Here is a 17,352-nt window from a genome sequence, read left to right as displayed (position 1 = left end):
CATGAACTTATGAAATAGAAAAGCAGGAAAGCAAAATTATCCAGTTGAACTATCGAAAAGCTTGATTCAAAACGTGTTCATCATTATTATTATATCATATCGGTTTCCGATCTTTATTACATTTGTCTTTTCGAAATACAAACTATAAAAATTTTGATCCTGCTGATTGCAGAATCGATTTAAGAATGCATCGATGACATAACTACTAGTTGCAGCCGTCTCATTTCATTTTGGGTTTTCTTCTTTATAACACTTTGATATTTAGTCAATCGTTGTAGTTAGCATTATTACCACGTTTTATTTTTTACCAGTTTATAATTGAACATGTACAATAAAATATCATACATATCTCTGAAACAATTATAAGAGAACGACGAATAATTCAATATACCAATGCATCACTTATTGTTAGTTTATTACATGATTTTATATTGTTTGTCACACGCTATTATTTACTTAGTTGAAACAATATTTTATTATTTTGGTACTAGTTTTTTTTTTCATTATCGTTACAATTATTGAGTCTATTATCATTATTATTATCATAATTATTTTTATGATTTCGTTTTTAAAAGCGTATTTATTTATTGTTCGCTCAATCGTCGGCTCCGAAGTGATATTGGGAGACCTAAACCAAGCTCGCCTTCATAGTCACAAATCTATACGAAATCCATTGAGGTCATTTTTCAAGAGTAGGAAGGACAAGATCACAAGATATACATATAGTATAAATAAACAAACAAATCAACTATCTAACGAATGAACGACTATCTATACTCAAATGGATTTTTTTTCGACTGGCAGGGCGATCACAGTGCAATCGACTTGAAAATTTTCGGTTTCGAACCATAATACTCTCCATGTACAACATGCCTCAACGCAATACCGGGGAATAAATAATTTTTCACGTAGATCAGTCGCCCTGAATATTTAAAATTCAAGTCATCACAAAAATCGCTCGATTTCAATAAACGCCAACGTAAGCGAGGAAAAAAAACCTATTTTGAAGTATAATTTCAAAAAAATTGTGTATAAAATTACTGTCGAAATCTGTATTATTTCTGCCTCATAATTGATAATTGGGACAGACAGTAGCTACGAGGTAGTAGTAATTTTTTCTTACAGTTAAATTCGGAAAATATTTCGTCTAATTAATTCTTTCGCCCACCGCGCCTCTTCATAGAAGATGTACACTGCGGACAATACCATTTCCCTTTCGGAGGAGCCGAAATTCCAACACATGGATAATGGAACCATTCGAACGGGCACTGAAAGCAAGAATACCACGAGAATATAGGAAAAAACCGATCTGCACCCATTGTAACAATGAAGCGAAGCTACTGCCTCATACTTACATCTGAGTTATCGCAAGCAACCATGTCACCATAAGACACCTGATTACATATGCAATATCTCGGTTCATTAGGATCATACGGCCAATCTGCGTTGTCTGGGTCTGTCACAGCTGCAGCTGCTGTTACTCCGAGTGGAGAGACAGGCTGTTGTACCGCTGCATTTATGACGCTTGTATTAGGTACCGTAGTAGTGACTTTTCTGAAATACAAAAGTAGTTTGATAGCCACCTAGTTACAGAGAAAACGTTATTGTTACATGTGGCTGGAACTCTGCATTCCTTTCGAAAAGCTCACTTCTTATGTTTCTTGGTAGTTTCTTGAATCGCAGCAATAGCAGTTTGTGCCGCACCAGCCAATTCTCTGCTGAATTCAGCTGCGTGAACACCTCCAGTGTTTATAGCTTCGTAGCTTGCTTTCAAACTGGCCGTGCGTCTACCTTGTTGCATTAGTTGTGTTGCAGCTATGGCTTGTGAAGCTGCCGCTGCAATCGCGTTACCACCTGCTCCAATGTGCCCAAGGTTATAACCAACTGCTCCTACCGTGCTAGCAATTGCAGTTGGGGTTGATGGTAAGGTTGTTGCTACTATAGGTCCTGAATTTGCAGAGGCTGGACGTGACTCTGGAAGACTTTGCGAGGCCTTTTCGATTGCCAATCGTTTCTCTATCGATGCCGATGATGCGTTAGAGTCTCTCCGTTTCTCTGCCCGGGCTATGCGCAGTTAAAACTTTCATGTAACTAAAATTCGATATTTTTATTTTTGGTGAATTGAACTTACAATGGCTGTGACTATCTCGAGTTCTATTCGACGTGAAGCTATAACGATTTTCTTTTTGACTACTATTAGTAGGTGGTTGATCCAATTCTAAGGATCTCTTCTCTAAAATCTCTGTGATCCCCTTATTGTCCGCTTCAAGTTCCATTTTAAACTTGTGAAGTTCCTGATCGAGTCTTCTTAAGTACCTATCCACCAAATCGTACATCTGATTAGCTAAGTGCACTTTTTCATCTGCGTCTTCTAACGTTTTGTAATAGTCTTTTCTGATCGTTTCGTACTCCACCTCCTTCTCACTTGGCTTCATTTTCTTAGCGTTTGAAAAGAACGTTTTCACTTTTTTTTCTAAGCTGTCCATCGAGTCTGTAAGTTGATGAAGAAATTATCAACACTTTACTAATTCAAATTCAGCAATCTATGACCATATAAAATAATATATGTCTCCAGTACTTTGTACTCCCAAGTCCATTTCTCTCATCTCCGTGAACCTGTCCCGCAGTTCCTGAGGCAGATGCTCGATCACTGAAACATTAACCGTTCTGGTACAGATGACATAACTGAAGAGTGGTAGGAGAGGGGAGAGGAAAAATGCATTTAATGGAATTTTAATGTGAAATTCGTAGTTTGTACGGCTCTAAAATTCTCACTCTCTCAGCACAGAGTTCACAATGATGTAGATTTTGAGGTTGGCTGAATATACTGACCATTCGAATAACATCATCTTAACCTCATAACTGAAGAGAACAATTATTGAATCACAAGAGTTCGTTATACAAGATAATCTGCGATGCGTAAGAGTATGTCAAATTAGAAATAATCCAAGTTGGCGGACGTTGTAAAGTGACGTTATGGTTCAATGTTAACTAAGCTGACATTCTAAGTAATCAAAAAGGATAGATATATTCAGAGTGGTTAATATCCCTCGATTGAGCTTGACGTGGTATTGCAGTCTCCGATCTTACGTACTTTCGACGTAATCTTCGAGATACAGCATCCTTTCGGGTGATCGTATCGTTCCTGGATCTTTGATATACTGTTGTTTATAATTTGATAAACAAGGGTGCTAGCGGCGGTGAAGAATATCCGTTTTATATGGGCAGTCGATCGGGAGCGTGTTTACAGCGACTAGACTGCGTCTTGCACCCACATCTTCAGCTATTTTGCAGCGGTAACTTTACTCATATCATTTATTGATTGTGAATTACAATTTCTGCGACGTATCTCAGACACATTTTATTTTTCGACCGCCACTTTCATTTATGCGCTCATACTCTATGAAGGTAAAATATTTTTCCTTTATCGCATGATCGCAGTGACGCGCACGCACGTAGACGCTGCTTACTTTGACGAATGAGTTGTCCTCCATCTTTTGTGTCAGAATTCAGGGGCGAATATTCAAAGGGATGACGAGGATTATAAATTATTTAGAAATCGCAACCAAATGTACGCGTTGTTTGCTTTACAGAGACAAAAGTATTAATTTCGATTTTTATGAATATCTTTTGTTATTGAAATAATGGAATTGCAAAAATTGTAGCACGAGATTGCAAGTTGCTTCCAAATCATGGGGGTCTTATTGAATATGATTTTTCTAGGTCAATAACAATGATTCGACGTAGTCCTACGCAAATCCACCTGAAGCTTGATGATCTACAGGAATTCGAAGCGTTGAGGAAAGAACGTGAGGCGAAGAAGGAAGCAGACAAACTGGCGGGTTTTATCAATTCACCGTGTTGGGGGAAAATTCCACAGTCAGAGATTCAGGAGCGTATCGGCTACGTTCCCCAACCGTCAATGCAAGCACCCCATACTCGCCCGCCTAATTTATAAAAAGTTGAACAACGAATTCATTAGCGATAGTTCGTCTTATACATTTATGGCTCGATACCCGGTGTTCATAAAATAATTGCAAGGGGGTGAAGTTTCAAAAATAAATTGTTTTTTAATATTTATTGTCAAAATATACCCAACTGATGATAACGATGATCATAAAAATGTTTATTCGGTTATCTCTAGTTTATGCATGTATAATAAGTCGCAAAGCTGTCGTAACGTGACGAAATGCACTTATGGACGTCTCTTCCGAGATCAAGTCGAAGAATATACGCTCTTTCAAATTCAGTCAAGTTGCAGTTGAATTCCGACATTTGATAACAATACCTAGGTTTGTTTATTCGTATCGCCTCATTATTCGTATATCCTGTAATAGTCACGAACTTTTTCCTAAAAGATTAGAGTTACTTATTGTAATTTTGATAGAAATTATTCCAATCTAAAAGATTAGACGAGCTCGGTTGTACAGTGATTTCGGAGAACACCTATAATCCTTTGTTGAAATAAAGTACAGCCGGAAGTGTACCATCTTCACAATTCTTTCGGAGTTCCTCATAATTTTCGGGCTCCCATCGCTTGAGCGTACTCACCGCAATAGCACTGCAACGTACACCAAAAATTCGATAATTTGTAGGAGATGCCACCGAAGAAAATCAAACCACTCCACATTTTTGCAACACCTTCAATGATCTACAAACTTACCAATTTTGTGGAAACAGCGCGCACGCGGTCGGCACCATGAAAGTCAGGCTGTAAGGTATTACATCATATTTGGTAGCGATCGCATAGAGCATAATTGATACGGAATTCAAAACCATCAAGTCATGGGGCACTTACAAACAGCCAACCATCATGATTTGCATAGGTCCGTGAAGGGGCTTGATCCTCTGCATCCACGCGTATGTCTCCAGTTTCTGCATAATGGGTGGGAGGATCACTGAGAAAATAGTAAATTGTATTACAGGCACCGGATCTAATGACTATACTTGACTACATTTCGACACGTGAGATTCAGCCACTTTGCCGGCGGCATTCGGAAATCAAGCATTCGCAGCGGGAATGACAAAAATAATAATGCGAAATCAATTAATAAATCTGAATAAGAACAGTGAAATAAACTAAAATATCAACCGGATTCCACCGGTTAGCAGTAGTAGGTGTCTGGGGCTTGACCGGTAAGAGGAATGATCAACATTCGGAACACAATCACTTACACATTCCCGGAGCGCACATTACAATCCTAGACAGGGTGACTTGACTGATACCCTTCACCGCCGCTATCTGTAAACATGTGATAGTATTATTTGAACAACCACAATACCATATAAGCGATTTTTCGTACCGAATAAATTCAAAATAGCGAAGATTCGCGTGATCACCTTAGATTTTGTGAGTCTGTTTCCATTTTCGTCACTCACGTCTATACCATTGATGATTTCGTTCTGCCTCATCAATGGAATGTTCGCGCAATTTGCTGCGGCGACGGCAGCGAATGGGACATATCTCTGAAAAAATTTACACAAGGAGTTAGTATATGTCTTCGATGCATAAAAATTGGTGTAATGCAGGAAAAACAAACTGATTTCATAAACACAGCGAGAATGGAATAAAAGAAGGACTGCGGGTTATACTGGAAGATAACTAAAATTCAATTATTTACGGCCATTAGAGGGTTGGCCCTGTTCTGCCAGAAGGTCTTACACCCGATGGCAGTGAGCATGGCAGCGACAGTCGCACTGACGTACGCAGTTCCTAGCTGAGAAGTGCTCACTGGGCTGTTAGCATTTCGATTCGTGTAATTAACAAGAGCGTTGAAGGACTGATTCACCCATTGCCAGAAAACGACTGCAGTCGTCGTCCTGTTAATCGTAAATGAAAACAGAGATTGACATTGAAAATATATAGAACACAGCTCTGAGTCCGCAAAATGAGAGGATTAATAATCATCCCGTTCCAAAGTTGACGGCAAGTTCTGATTTCTCTCTCTAAACCATAACTGTAATTCTCAGGAGCTGTTAGAAATCAGAGTATTTCACCTCACCTGTAAAATTGAAGCATGGCTCCGGTGATTGCCATCCCACCGGGGACTTGGAAAGACATTCTTCCAAATACATTTTGAAGCTCACCTGTGTCGGGATGAAATGCAGACTCGTACAGCTTCTTTGCATACACTATTTGCTCGCGAGTCGTACCCGGAGGTTCTCTCCCCACCCTGATAACGTGCAAAGAAAATTTATCGTCAATATGTTTTCTATGAATTGCTCTTCGTTGTTCATGGATACTGTAATTTTGTGATGTTTTTATAAACTTTCATGGATACGTAAGAATTTTTAACTCGTGTGCAACAAGTATCAGTCGTGGGTTTATCTTCTAAGTATAGCTTCGGTGACAGAAGCGTTATTACGATCTCGTCCAACTCTATTTAATAATAGACTTGATACGAGCTCTGACCTGAACTGCGTTTATTCACATCTTTGCGACTATCGCGAGGTGAAAATTATTCACGTACGTACGTACGTACACCCGTGCATAGCGGGGAATAGAATGATTTCAAAAGCGCATAATCACTCCGTACACGATCTGAGCGAAAATAACCGTAATGCGCGATGGGAGTTTTCGCAAATGACGCGCAAGTCGACGGTGTTGTCAGACTACATCAGTTACCAGAAGGGATTGCAGTATACGATTTGAAAGCAAAATATCAACATCAACGTCAACATGTCGGGAAGTATGATATCATTGTACATGTAATACCTGTATTGTTCGCACAGCTGTTTGGCGTTAATAAATTGTTGCTCCGACACCACGCAGGTCCTGAAATCCGTTACCCAGGCAAAGTGCCGCCACCGACCTAAAAAGGTACTCAAATCCCATAACGGTTTGTCCAGATCGATTTTTCCCAATGCCATTGCGGGTTTTTCCTGCAATTGAACCGTGTGCGTGAGTCTCATATGCAACAGAGTTACAGTTATGACGAACCCCCCCGGCTCACGTAACAAGTGTTATCGTCGCACCCCTTGTTTCCATTCGCGATCTTACGATAGTTGTTTCGCTACCGATGTCAGATCACTGATATCGTAACTTTGACGTTACGTTACCCAGTTAAAATAAAGGAATCAGTTTCGATAAGAATATTGATTACCGATTGAAAATGAATCTTCACAAGCGGGATGCAAATAGTTTCTTTGATTTCTATACCGATATCTTGCACCGGGTACCATGGACTGTCAACCCTCGCAGAGGGCAAACTTTCTGCACCATCCTCTTCGATAAAAATTGCTCGCCAGTGCGTAGTAGCATTTTCGACTTTTGAGGTCCACGAGGTCGACTACTTTGGCAAAGGATTCATTCGCTACTCGCCAACCGTCTGCCATACTTACTTACGCGTACTTTGTTATGCTATAAAGGATCTATTTTCGGTCAGAACCACGCCACACGATGAGATCGATTTGCTTGCGGGTTACGCGATTTTGTTAGCGGTATTCAGTCAACGGCGGTATAATATAACCGCAGGCGTATACGCTGGTACGTACGACGTACGTACCTATATCTCTCCGATTGTGAGCGTAGACTGCAGGGTGCAGCGACTGGCGCGGTTCTGTATTATTGTACGTGCGTACGTACAATGATCAACAGGTGTGTTGCCGGAACACCGCAAGCGCGATTTGTACGAACTATCCGATTGTGAGAGGATTCGCCAACAGTGCGAATAGAAGGTGAAGACGACTGACGTTAAATCATACATACGCGCACGATTATGTAAACGCGATCGCGAACCACGCGCACAATTTTCCCTGTTTTTCTAACAATGAGCACTTGTTGCTAATCGACCGATCCTTCCGCCTAATTTCGTTAATGTCCGTGGGCGCGTGGAAAATATGCTTACCGTCAGCCGCGCGATACCAGACCTCCCCTTGACACGTCGGTCTATCGTCTGAGCGTCAACGCCTAATTTCGTAACCGCCTGCGCATACCAATTTACAGTTCCATACCATGTGCAAAATTAATACGTATATAACCGCGTTCGCGGTAAGTAGACGAGGACGATTAGCATGGTAAGCGCCATCGAATGGGAACGTCATGTGAAGTCTGGAACTTTGCCCGTCCATCCGTTGGCAACGCTCCTTCTCTTTTGTTAGTCATTTCTGGGTTTAGCTTTTTTTTTTTTTGTTTAGCCTTCGTTTCGTTGCAATTTCGCGCTCATTATGACGGTTGTTATCGAACAGAGTTCTTGCTACGATGTGATAAAAACTGCAAAATTCCACAGTGTGCCACACGACGATAATACGCCTATTTCAGCATTACGATGTAACATTGAAATTCCGCTTTTGGAATCCAACTGGGGGACGAGTTAGCTCAATGATCGAGTAACCGTACGTCAGTGCTTCGGGACGATTGGACCAGGTCCTTGAATCGGCGTTCATTTGGAGATGAGTGAAAAACGCGAGCTTGTGGCATACAAATTTGCACTGACGTATTTTCATACAGGCATACCTGTTATTTTCGATCACCGCCACGAAGCTACGCGGCTTGTGTTCGTGCGGGTGTTGCGGAACGCTTGTACAAACGAAATAGAAAGAGCCATTCCATCATTGAAGAAAGAAGAATAAGCTAATGACACAAATCTTTTTCACATACACACGGATTATTCACGCATGATAGAACCATGGCGTGGACAGAATTGAGCTAGTATATAAATTCCATCCAAGCCATGGTTTCAGTTGCCTCCTCCGGCAGAATTTCATCATTCCACCGTCAGGCCGGTCCACCGTACTTCATTCGTATCAGCTCAGGGTAGCTTGATGTAAATAAAGTTGCTGGCCGACAGGCGTGTGAGTCGAACGAGACTCTGGTATTTAAACCCAGGGCCGTAAGTGGATTGGCGACGTGCGCTATCTATCGTGTCACGGAAAGTCACCATTTTTCAGAAAACACATCACCGAGTAAATACTTTGATTCGCGACAGCGGAACCGAGCGAACCGCGGATCCGCTCGCATTCCGCGTTCACCGATTTCTAGTAATCGAAGGATAGCGAATTTCTTCACATTCTGTCCATATCGGAATTACGCTACAATCCACAGGTCCCCCCTCGCGATGAATGTCCGGTAATGGACGGTTGAGAGCCGTGTAAATCCAACGTCTGAGCCTGGATTTTACCAAATTTCTCATTCGTCGGGTCCACGGGCGTATCGGTTTCCAAAATAACTCATTGTTAGGATTAATCTCATCAGGGATACAACACACATTTGAATCAGGATACGCCAAGTGTCCCTACGCGGTCGCGTTGATCGAAAAATTGCGTTTCAGTTCATTGATCGACATTTGAGATAATCGGCATTGAACGGAATTAGAGTTTAGCGGGAAGCGAACGCAACTTTTCAATCTTCCGCCATCTCTTCAACTTGGGAGAAAAAACAGGCGCGGGATACGCGTCGACCTTTGCCGCCCCTACGCCGTCGCGACGTCGCACATGCGCAGAATAGCTCAACTCCAGCTGTGCGTGGTGCAATGGCGGCTTCCCCTCGCCCCTCGGCGGGCAGCTCGCACGTCAGTCCGACAGACTCGAGCAATAATTCTCACGAACCAATATGGCGGACTCGGGAGCCCCGCTCAAGCTGGGCCTTGTTAAAGGTGAAAAAATCCTGGTCAGCGTGGAATCGATGCTACCGGACATCGTGGTCGTGTCGTTCGAACACGGGACTAAATTGTTTCAAGGCGCACTGCTCGACGCGACTAAAAGGTAAGTCCCCTTTACTAGACAAACGCACGCCCCTTTAAACGAGGAATCGCAGGAATTTTATCCTCATGAGCGGCCGTCCGACTCTGTTGTCGCGAATAACTCGACTCCCGGCCTATGTAGGGGGTGAATGAGCGTACCGTCGAATAGTCCGTAATTTTTTACAGTAGGCACAATTTCCCTTCTCCCCGATATCCTCAGGATAAAGAATTTCACCTCGATACACTTTCCGCCTTTTCCCACGTACCCATCCCAAAGAACCAACAACCGAGCACTGAGAAGCCACTACGTAACCGGGGTAATCGCACTCCTGGCGCGTACGAGGCTAGAGAACGAGGTAGCTAATCACCAATGTCGAAGGGTGAATATTCCCTGCAGTTCGCTTCCCCCAAAATTATCTGAACATTTCCAGGTGTACGAGCAACGCGACTATAATATGTAAATACCTTCGCGGACTTGACCGTGCGTCTTTCCGGCATGCTTCTGGGATCGGTAAACAATTCGAAGGAAAAACCCCGCTCACGAAGAACTGTATCATCTTGCGACTACAAGGACTCATCGCAGTAGAATTCCGCAACCTTCCCCGTCACGCGCAAAGTTCTACGCTGACAAATTTCGCGCCCCCGATTACGGTTACCGCGTATCAATCTTATGGATATCGAAGTGTTGCCCATCCTGCTGTACCATGCAAGTTATGATGGACTGGTCTCGGGAAGACTGTACGGCTTACAATTAGTAGGTATCGATATTGAATTGAACCGCGCGCCCGGCGTTCATGTATTAGTATGACAATGCGGACCCCGCCTTTCCCAAAGAGAATACTGAGGGCAAGAGGGAGTGAGAGAGAGAGAGAGAGAGAGAGAGAGAGAGAGAGAGAGAGAGAGAGAGAGAGAGAGAGAGAGAGAGAGAGAGAGAGAGAGAGAGAGAGAGAGAGAGAGAGAGAGTTAGCTTAGCGCGATCGCATCGCGCGTCCCGACACTTCGAATACCGCTCCTGTGCTAATTGCTAATCATGGTTTTTCCGCTAATTGTAAGTTCTCACCAGACCGCATGCTGCCGATTCGGGCAAGTTCTTTCTTCCGAACCTGCGTTCTTTTGCCGATTGTACGAGTACGAACGCTCCATTCGTTATTAACATTGTCGCCGCTGGCACAGCGTTAGCCTCGTCGTGTGCTCGGGGCTCTTGGCATCGGGGTGAATCGGGGTGAATCGGATGAATTTCTCACCACTACTTTTTAAACGCCCGTGCCACCATAGCAAATTTTGTATTATTTCTCAATCTCCTGGTTTGTCAAGATCATATTTGAAATCGTTCCAAAAAACTCTATAGGTTGGAGCTCGGCAAAGGTGGTTAGCCAATACCTAATCCCTGTCCATAACCAGGACCACGCGATAGAGTTTCTTCGAGAACCCGAATAATCGCCTACACTACAGCGTTCAACCGTCTCTCAACAACAGCTGTCCTCTCTTCCTCCAGCGCTATACTTTTTTTATACGGTCCACTGCCAATTTCTGACCGATCGACTCACAATCGGCGTACCAATTTCTAATTTCAAAGCAATCGGGAAAATTCTCCCGTCAGCTCGGAAGTACCCGGATTCTCCGTTTCCTTATACGTCCAACCCTCCGAATAACTATGAACGACACGTGCCTCATACCTCATACAATAAGTATATTTTCCGGCCTTGCAAATACGACCGATACCGATATCCTCTTTACAAATCGCTGATGCTGATCAATGAAATTGCTCATTACCGCACGGCTGCACCCTGTCTCTCATATCCGAGTGTCGAATGATCTTTCAATGTTCAGCGATCGCACGCTTTCGCGATAAACGTCGTTTTTGTTACTCACAATCAGTTGATTCGATATTTGTCATCAGCTGTAACCATGGATATCGTCTGATGTATCCCTAGAACTGCATCTTCGTATCCCATGACATGAATGTGTGATCGCAGTCATACACGGAATTTATATGTATAGTAGGTTTCACCCGATGTTGAATGCGATTTGAAAAACCGCAATCGTTCTCGTTGTTAGTTGGGAGCTCAATGGCCTTATCGTATCCCGGATATTGTATGCGACCGATGTGACTGCCGATAAGATAACGCGCCGTCTACTCTGCGCATCCGGTCGAAGAAATTTCGAAGACCGATATCAGACTGAGAAATTTGAATTTTCGGACCTTGAATTGAGCTCGAGCGGGGAATTTCATAGCGCTGCACTGCAGAGTTGACTATCAATCGGGATCTGGAATACCCGTCTCTATCCGCAGATGACGCAACTACGTACCTCAACGCGACGCACCTTTTTGTGATAAAAACATGTCCCGACTGTCCGTATTGTTGTAGTCAGTATAGGTGCGTACCGTACGTACGTACTTACATACGTACACCTACCGCGTGGTATTCCTGTTCCATATTATTATGTGTAGGTGAAGTAAAAGGTGTGAAAAAGAGTGTGGGTCGAGGTGGGCACCTCGGACTGACATTTTCTTCCTTTCCGTTCTCTTGTTTCCCAGAATTACATCGATTTATTCTATTTATTTTTTTGTTTCACTCGAAAATCCATTTATAACATCACCGTGATTTCAGGCCCCTTTTCATGTCGTTGGAACGGGCCAGAAACACGAAACATAACCGACGCATACATCGAGACGTGTAATCTCGTTTCTCGGGCGTGATCAAAAAGGTAGTACTCCTACGACGTAATTTTTTTGAAATTTTTGTATCATCGAATAAGTACGAGACGTAGCGACAGCTGTCTTCTGCGCACAACTGTTATCAGCTGTGCGTTGAATACCGAATTCTGGAGTTCTATCGAAAAGCAGGAGAAACTTTTTTTCGGGACTTACTTCCTTGAGTTTTCCTTCGTCCCGCGGCGGTGCGGCGATTAAAAATTACGATGCAACCACTCCGATGTCAATATTTGACGTGGTTAATTATCGAACGAGCTAAATGACGGCGGGCCGTGTGATAATCGCAATGGCCCTTAATCATCGGGTATAGGCGATATAGTTTTCGCTTTGAAGCGAAACATAGCGTGACATTACCTCGAGGAAGTAAGCTTGGGACATTCGGACGTGCATGGTACGTACGCGTGTACTCGCATATCGTAGTAACTAACTGTGAGACGAAACGTAACGAGAACCATATTCGGGTATGACGAGATCAGCGGGTATGCCTCGATAACAACCCCCCTTGCTGCACCGCGTCGCACCGCGCCGCGACCATAGACCGTTTGGATTGGAGACCCTTCGTCGCTGATTTTCAGTAAAGGGTCTCCGGTTTGGATGACTCATTGTCAGCTGTTCGTCGCTATACACCTATACACGCACAGGTGTGACGTAATAGACGAAATGCTTGAATCATTTTTTAGCGCACGACGAAAATATTCGGTGCGGTCACAGTCTATCGGAAGTAGATTCTTTTCATCGAATAATCGTCGTGTCGTTTCTTACAAAATGCCATCTTCTGACGTATGATTGACATTCATGGTGTATCTGTAACGTCAGCAATTAATTGATAAACAAAATCCACGTGATTTTCGTAGGTCGTTCGCCGATATACTGCAGATGAGAGATTTGGCAAGTTTCACATTTTTTGGAGCAGCACAGTAATAGAGACAATACGGCGACCGTCGAGTCTCGAAAACCGCATGTTATTCAAATGGGGAAATTCGAAGGCGTTGGGGGTCGACTTGGAATTGAGCTGCGAGCTCCAGCTTTCGACAGCGTTTCTTATTTATTTGCAGGAAATTTGAGCTACGAGGAGCAACGGAATTAAAACATGACCCAAATAATGACCACCCTAATATACCTGCACACATCTATGCGTTGGTGACGACGGTCACAAAGATACAGAAGGCACGATAGCGAATACAACACGGTGTTCCGCGCATTGTATCCGACGATCGATTTGACATCGATTTTTGCATTTCCCTCGTACGGCGTATTGCGAAGATAGCTGTGATTTCTATAGTACGTACCTGCGTATACGTTATAGACGCAAGTATAATCACCGCCTCCGAAGGTACGACTGCGACGATCTTTGCCCTAGGTATCAGAGTTCTCCCTATGAGCTATGATGAGCTATGCGGGCGATAGGCGTTCCACGCGAACGCGCGGTGTCTCTCACGATTGCACGGTGCATGGAAGTCTGATGGAATTTCTCCGATTCCGATTGAAAGAAAAATTCACTAACAATAAGCGATATTGTTTCAGAGGATTGCCCTGCGGTGTCCAGCTCCCGGAACCAGTTCGCGACGACGGTGGAGATGGCGATAAATTCGCTTCCGTAGGCGCGCGGTTCAGTTATTTCCAGGAGAAGCGGGCCTCGGCAGTTCCTACAAAGATAGATCTCCGTAGAAACATCAACCCCCCGGCAAGGTACAAGAATGCAAGGCCCACGGTGCGCCTGAGGCCTCGTCAGGTGCTGTGCAGCAAGTGCAGGTCAATATGCAACGAGAACAGTGAAAACGTTGACGTGAGCCGTAAGCGAAAGCTCCAGGAGACGACACCTACGCGACGCAGCGACCGTCGATGTCAGCCAACACCGGCAAAGGGCCAGAGAAATCTGTTCGCCGAAAATCCAAGTGCGAATACATCGCAAACGTCAAGCGCAGCCTCAAATCCGACGGAGTCGGCCAAATTGCACCCTTCCCTTATCCCGAAGGTTTCGAGACTCAGACCCAATGAGATAAACGAGGCGATTCAGGGCGCCGCGTCCGGCGATAAGGGTAAGTCCCCGGTGTCAGGGGGTTCCGGCACGTCGTACTGGTCCAAGGACGAAGAGGACTCTCCGGGAAAACCCGAGGACGCTAGAAACGAGGCTGGTAAGGGCAACCGTTCGACGGAATTCACGAACAATTTTTCGACCGCTTACGGTGCCAGACCGAGGAGGTTGAGTAGCTCGTCCGTCGAGAGCGCGAAGGTTCCCGACGAGGAAGACAAGAAGACTCTGGCGGCGGCCGATTCCACCATGAGACCGAAGATAACCGGGGGGAGGGTTTCGAGGAAGAAGAGGTCGGTAGGTTCGATGGAGGATCTGTGGGATGAGTCGGTCTTCGAAGAGCTCAACAGGACCGCGAAAACGACACCGGTAATCAAGATATCCTTTGGCGCCCAGGGAGAGGGGACGGTGATGAAAATCCCAGCCAAGATCCAGTGTACCCTCTTCGACGGGGAGAGGGATACGGACACCGAGGACCTCCCGGATGCACCCACCGAGCCGCGAAACGATCCGCCCGAAATTGCGAAACAAACCCCGGCAGCCGTCGATCTCGCGGAAGTAATCGAGGAGAACGAAGAGGAGCGATGCTCGGACGGTGCGGTGCAGCAAACCGGGGCAAAGGACGCGAGTGCCAAGGCCGCGAAGAGAGCGCTGAAAAGAGCAAAGAAAGAAGCCAGGAGAAAAATGCTAGGTGGTGTCTCGCCGGCCAGATCACCGTGCAACGGTTCTCCACGGTAAGACGACGATATACATGTACATATAATCTCCGAAGGAGGACGGAGGTCCCCTGCGATTCGAATTCGAAATACCAGCCATTTTCTTATTTCCGTTCCCTTTTCAAGATTGTTCCCATTTATTGAAATTCGAAATAATTGTTACACAAATTCGAAATGCTTTTCGTTCGATGATCATGTATTCACAACTTTACGAACGAAAAATGGGGGCCACCGACCCTGTTCACAGGTACAACCCAACCTCCGATCCGCTGTCTTATCACCGTCGTAGGCACAAAGTTAAACACAAGAAGAAGCACAAGGAAGACCGCAAGCACAACAAAGGGCTGCTGCACTCGCAGTTAGAGACACACGGCTCCAGGGCCCAAGAGCAGGACCGAGTTGTAAGTGCGAGTGGGACGGGCGCAGCCCAGGGCGACCAGCGAAAGTGGGACGTCCTTCCCGTTGATTCTTATACGGCGATAAAAGAGCAGTGCCTGAAACAAAAGCTTTCAATATCACTGAAGAGGCTCAACACTAACGCTTACGCGAGGTGCGAATACCCCGTCAGCAACGCATCGTCGGGTTGCAAGAGCCCTGGCGCCAGCAGCGACGATCTGAGTGAACACGAACCAGAAGTCGACGCCGGTGAAACCGCCCCCGATTTTCCACCGCCTGCTCACCCCCTTGTTATGAGACTCGCCGCTACTCCGGTTCCTCATTGTCTCACCGCCACGGGTAGGCGAATGGATGTCGGTGATGTGGTCTGGGGGAAAATTCACGGGTTCCCATGGTGGCCCGGAAAGGTGAGATGTTTTTCCACAATTTTTATCCCGTCTGGGACAACAACGGTGATTCGTGATCCCGTGGCTTCGTCGAAACGAAAACATTATGCCGATTGGAAATCTGTTGTGTCAGGTTTTGAGTATCCAAGTGGCCTGCAAAGAGGACGGGACTACTTCGAGTCCTCAGGCTCATGTCGCTTGGTACGGCTCCTCCACCAGCTCCCTGATGTCCTGCGATCAGCTCAGTCCGTTCCTAGAAACGTTCAAGGTAACGAAAAAACATCTCCTACCTTAAAACCAACCACTCGCATCTTCTCGATTTTTATCCATTGACCAACTCTCTGTTCAACCGGTATGGGTGCGATGTTGTTAAATTTAAATTTGACGCGTAGACCCGGTTCAACAAAAAGAAACGTGGACCTTACAAGGAAGCCATCAGGCAGGCACAGTCCGAGGCAAGAAGTCAGGCGACGCCAGACGACGTATCGGATAGCGTCCTCAACATATGTGGTTCTCCGCGGGAAGTCAACGTCCTCTCGTGAAACTCTTCGGGCCTCTCTCTTTTCCCTTCTGCATTTCCATCTATGTCTCTATCTCCGTCACTGCCTCCATTCCATTTCCAATTTCATTTCCAACTATTCCCCCTCCGCGACAACGATTAAACGCGCTGTGTAACACGGAATGTAGGTTACCGCGCGACAAATTATTTTTGTTATGTAAGATATTCTTGTAAATATTTTTATCGACGATTAGCAATTATCATTTATTATCATTATGACTATTATCGTTATCATTATTTGATGTTTTTGTATCGCAGCGATAAAATTGTTGAGCATGAATGGATTCGATTGTCACTCTGGATACTTGAGACGCGTAGGGAGAAGCGGAAGAAAGACTAGCTGGGAACAAAACTCAGACGTACAAACTATAAGATAGTAGAACTTTTTTTTTCATCCATCTATGGCGATCATCGGAAACAAAGGCATCCCGTATGATATAGATATTGTAGGTATACAGTTGGAAAAGAAGTGAGTCCTCCGACTACGGGGTGTATACGACAATTTGAATCTGTGAACTAATGTTTTTACCTATTCATTGTTACCGTGTATTTTCTTATTTTCATTATTTTTACACTTGGCTAGAGAATCCTGGTGGGACTGGATTTCGCCGTTCGATTCCATAGTCATTCGCTGTTCGCCGTCAAATGTAGATCGCAGATTAAAATCTTCGAGTTGATTTTGAGTGATGAAAGCACGATTAGGCTTTAAAAATAAATAGGTATCAAATGAGGGGTACTAAACTATTTAGCCTGTGAATTCAACCCATTCCTGAATTGTACCATGAATCGTGGTAAGTGCTTCGCGTGGTGATTCTTAGATATTGTTGAGGACAAGTATCGCTCGACCAGACACACGTGTTGATAGAT

The 17,352-nt window shown here is 44.6% G+C and overlaps 3 protein-coding genes across 10 annotated transcripts; 1 reads left to right on the top strand and 2 right to left on the bottom strand.

Annotated features, from left to right (window-relative positions):
• Positions 1–278: 278 nt before the first annotated feature.
• On the bottom strand, positions 279–3,686 carry LOC105693477 (inhibitor of growth protein 3). Of its 2 annotated transcripts, none has more exons than XM_048660106.1 (6): positions 2,833–3,686; positions 2,579–2,650; positions 2,132–2,491; positions 1,650–2,064; positions 1,356–1,554; positions 279–1,268 (listed from the first exon to the last, which is right to left on the bottom strand). In XM_048660106.1, exons 2-6 carry the CDS (start codon positions 2,604–2,606, stop codon positions 1,152–1,154), a joined length of 1,119 nt encoding a protein of 372 aa, XP_048516063.1. In that variant the 5' UTR covers positions 2,607–2,650; positions 2,833–3,686; the 3' UTR covers positions 279–1,151. The 2 variants fall into 2 exon arrangements, with proteins under 2 accessions (XP_048516063.1, XP_012268854.2); XM_012413431.3 differs by having other exon boundaries at positions 3,095–3,685.
• Positions 3,687–4,063: 377 nt separating this feature from the next.
• LOC105693478 (sideroflexin-2) lies at positions 4,064–10,016 on the bottom strand. 7 transcript variants are annotated; one of them, XM_012413441.3, is made up of 9 exons: positions 9,916–10,016; positions 6,716–6,882; positions 6,003–6,173; positions 5,622–5,820; positions 5,341–5,466; positions 5,176–5,242; positions 4,799–4,898; positions 4,664–4,711; positions 4,064–4,561 (listed from the first exon to the last, which is right to left on the bottom strand). In XM_012413441.3, the coding sequence occupies exons 2-9, from the start codon at positions 6,868–6,870 to the stop codon at positions 4,447–4,449; spliced, it is 981 nt and encodes a 326-aa protein (XP_012268864.2). In that variant the 5' UTR covers positions 6,871–6,882; positions 9,916–10,016; the 3' UTR covers positions 4,064–4,446. The 7 variants fall into 7 exon arrangements, with proteins under 7 accessions (XP_012268864.2, XP_012268858.2, XP_048516065.1 ...); XM_012413435.3 differs by having other exon boundaries at positions 9,840–9,986; XM_048660108.1 differs by lacking the exon at positions 9,916–10,016 and adding an exon at positions 8,600–8,644.
• Positions 9,516–17,231, top strand: LOC105693476. The gene is made up of 5 exons (XM_012413430.3): positions 9,516–9,702; positions 13,921–15,162; positions 15,392–15,947; positions 16,060–16,194; positions 16,319–17,231. The coding sequence occupies exons 1-5, from the start codon at positions 9,551–9,553 to the stop codon at positions 16,466–16,468; spliced, it is 2,235 nt and encodes a 744-aa protein (XP_012268853.2). The 5' UTR covers positions 9,516–9,550; the 3' UTR covers positions 16,469–17,231.
• The last annotated feature ends 121 nt before the right edge of the window (positions 17,232–17,352 follow it).

This window comes from Athalia rosae, chromosome 1 (genome assembly GCF_917208135.1).
Source record: "Athalia rosae chromosome 1, iyAthRosa1.1, whole genome shotgun sequence".
Taxonomy (NCBI): Eukaryota; Metazoa; Arthropoda; class Insecta; order Hymenoptera; family Athaliidae; genus Athalia; species Athalia rosae.
Note: the sequence above shows the minus strand (reverse complement) of the source record. Positions and strands in the feature narration are given on the sequence as shown.

Excerpts from the sequence above, each read along its gene's own strand:
- LOC105693477 (XM_012413431.3), bottom strand. The coding sequence starts at position 3,122 with ATGCTGTATCTCGAAGATTACGTCGAAA. Across the intron at positions 2,651-3,094 it reads TCTCGAAGATTACGTCGAAA|TGATCGAGCATCTGCCTCAG; the intron begins GTACGTAAGATC and ends TTAATGTTTCAG. Across the intron at positions 2,065-2,131 it reads TCGAGATAGTCACAGCCATT|CCCGGGCAGAGAAACGGAGA; the intron begins GTAAGTTCAATT and ends AACTGCGCATAG.
- LOC105693478 (XM_048660107.1), bottom strand. The coding sequence starts at position 7,261 with ATGCTACTACGCACTGGCGAGCAATTTTTATCGAAGAGGATGGTGCAG. Across the intron at positions 6,174-6,715 it reads CAGCTGTGCGAACAATACAG|GGTGGGGAGAGAACCTCCGG; the intron begins GTATTACATGTA and ends GCACGTTATCAG. Across the intron at positions 5,243-5,340 it reads ACAGACTCACAAAATCTAAG|ATAGCGGCGGTGAAGGGTAT; the intron begins GTGATCACGCGA and ends ACATGTTTACAG.
- LOC105693476 (XM_012413430.3), top strand. The coding sequence starts at position 9,551 with ATGGCGGACTCGGGAGCCCCGCTCAAGCTGGGCCTTGTTAAAGGTGAA. Across the intron at positions 15,948-16,059 it reads TCCCATGGTGGCCCGGAAAG|GTTTTGAGTATCCAAGTGGC; the intron begins GTGAGATGTTTT and ends CTGTTGTGTCAG. Across the intron at positions 16,195-16,318 it reads CGTTCCTAGAAACGTTCAAG|ACCCGGTTCAACAAAAAGAA; the intron begins GTAACGAAAAAA and ends TTTGACGCGTAG.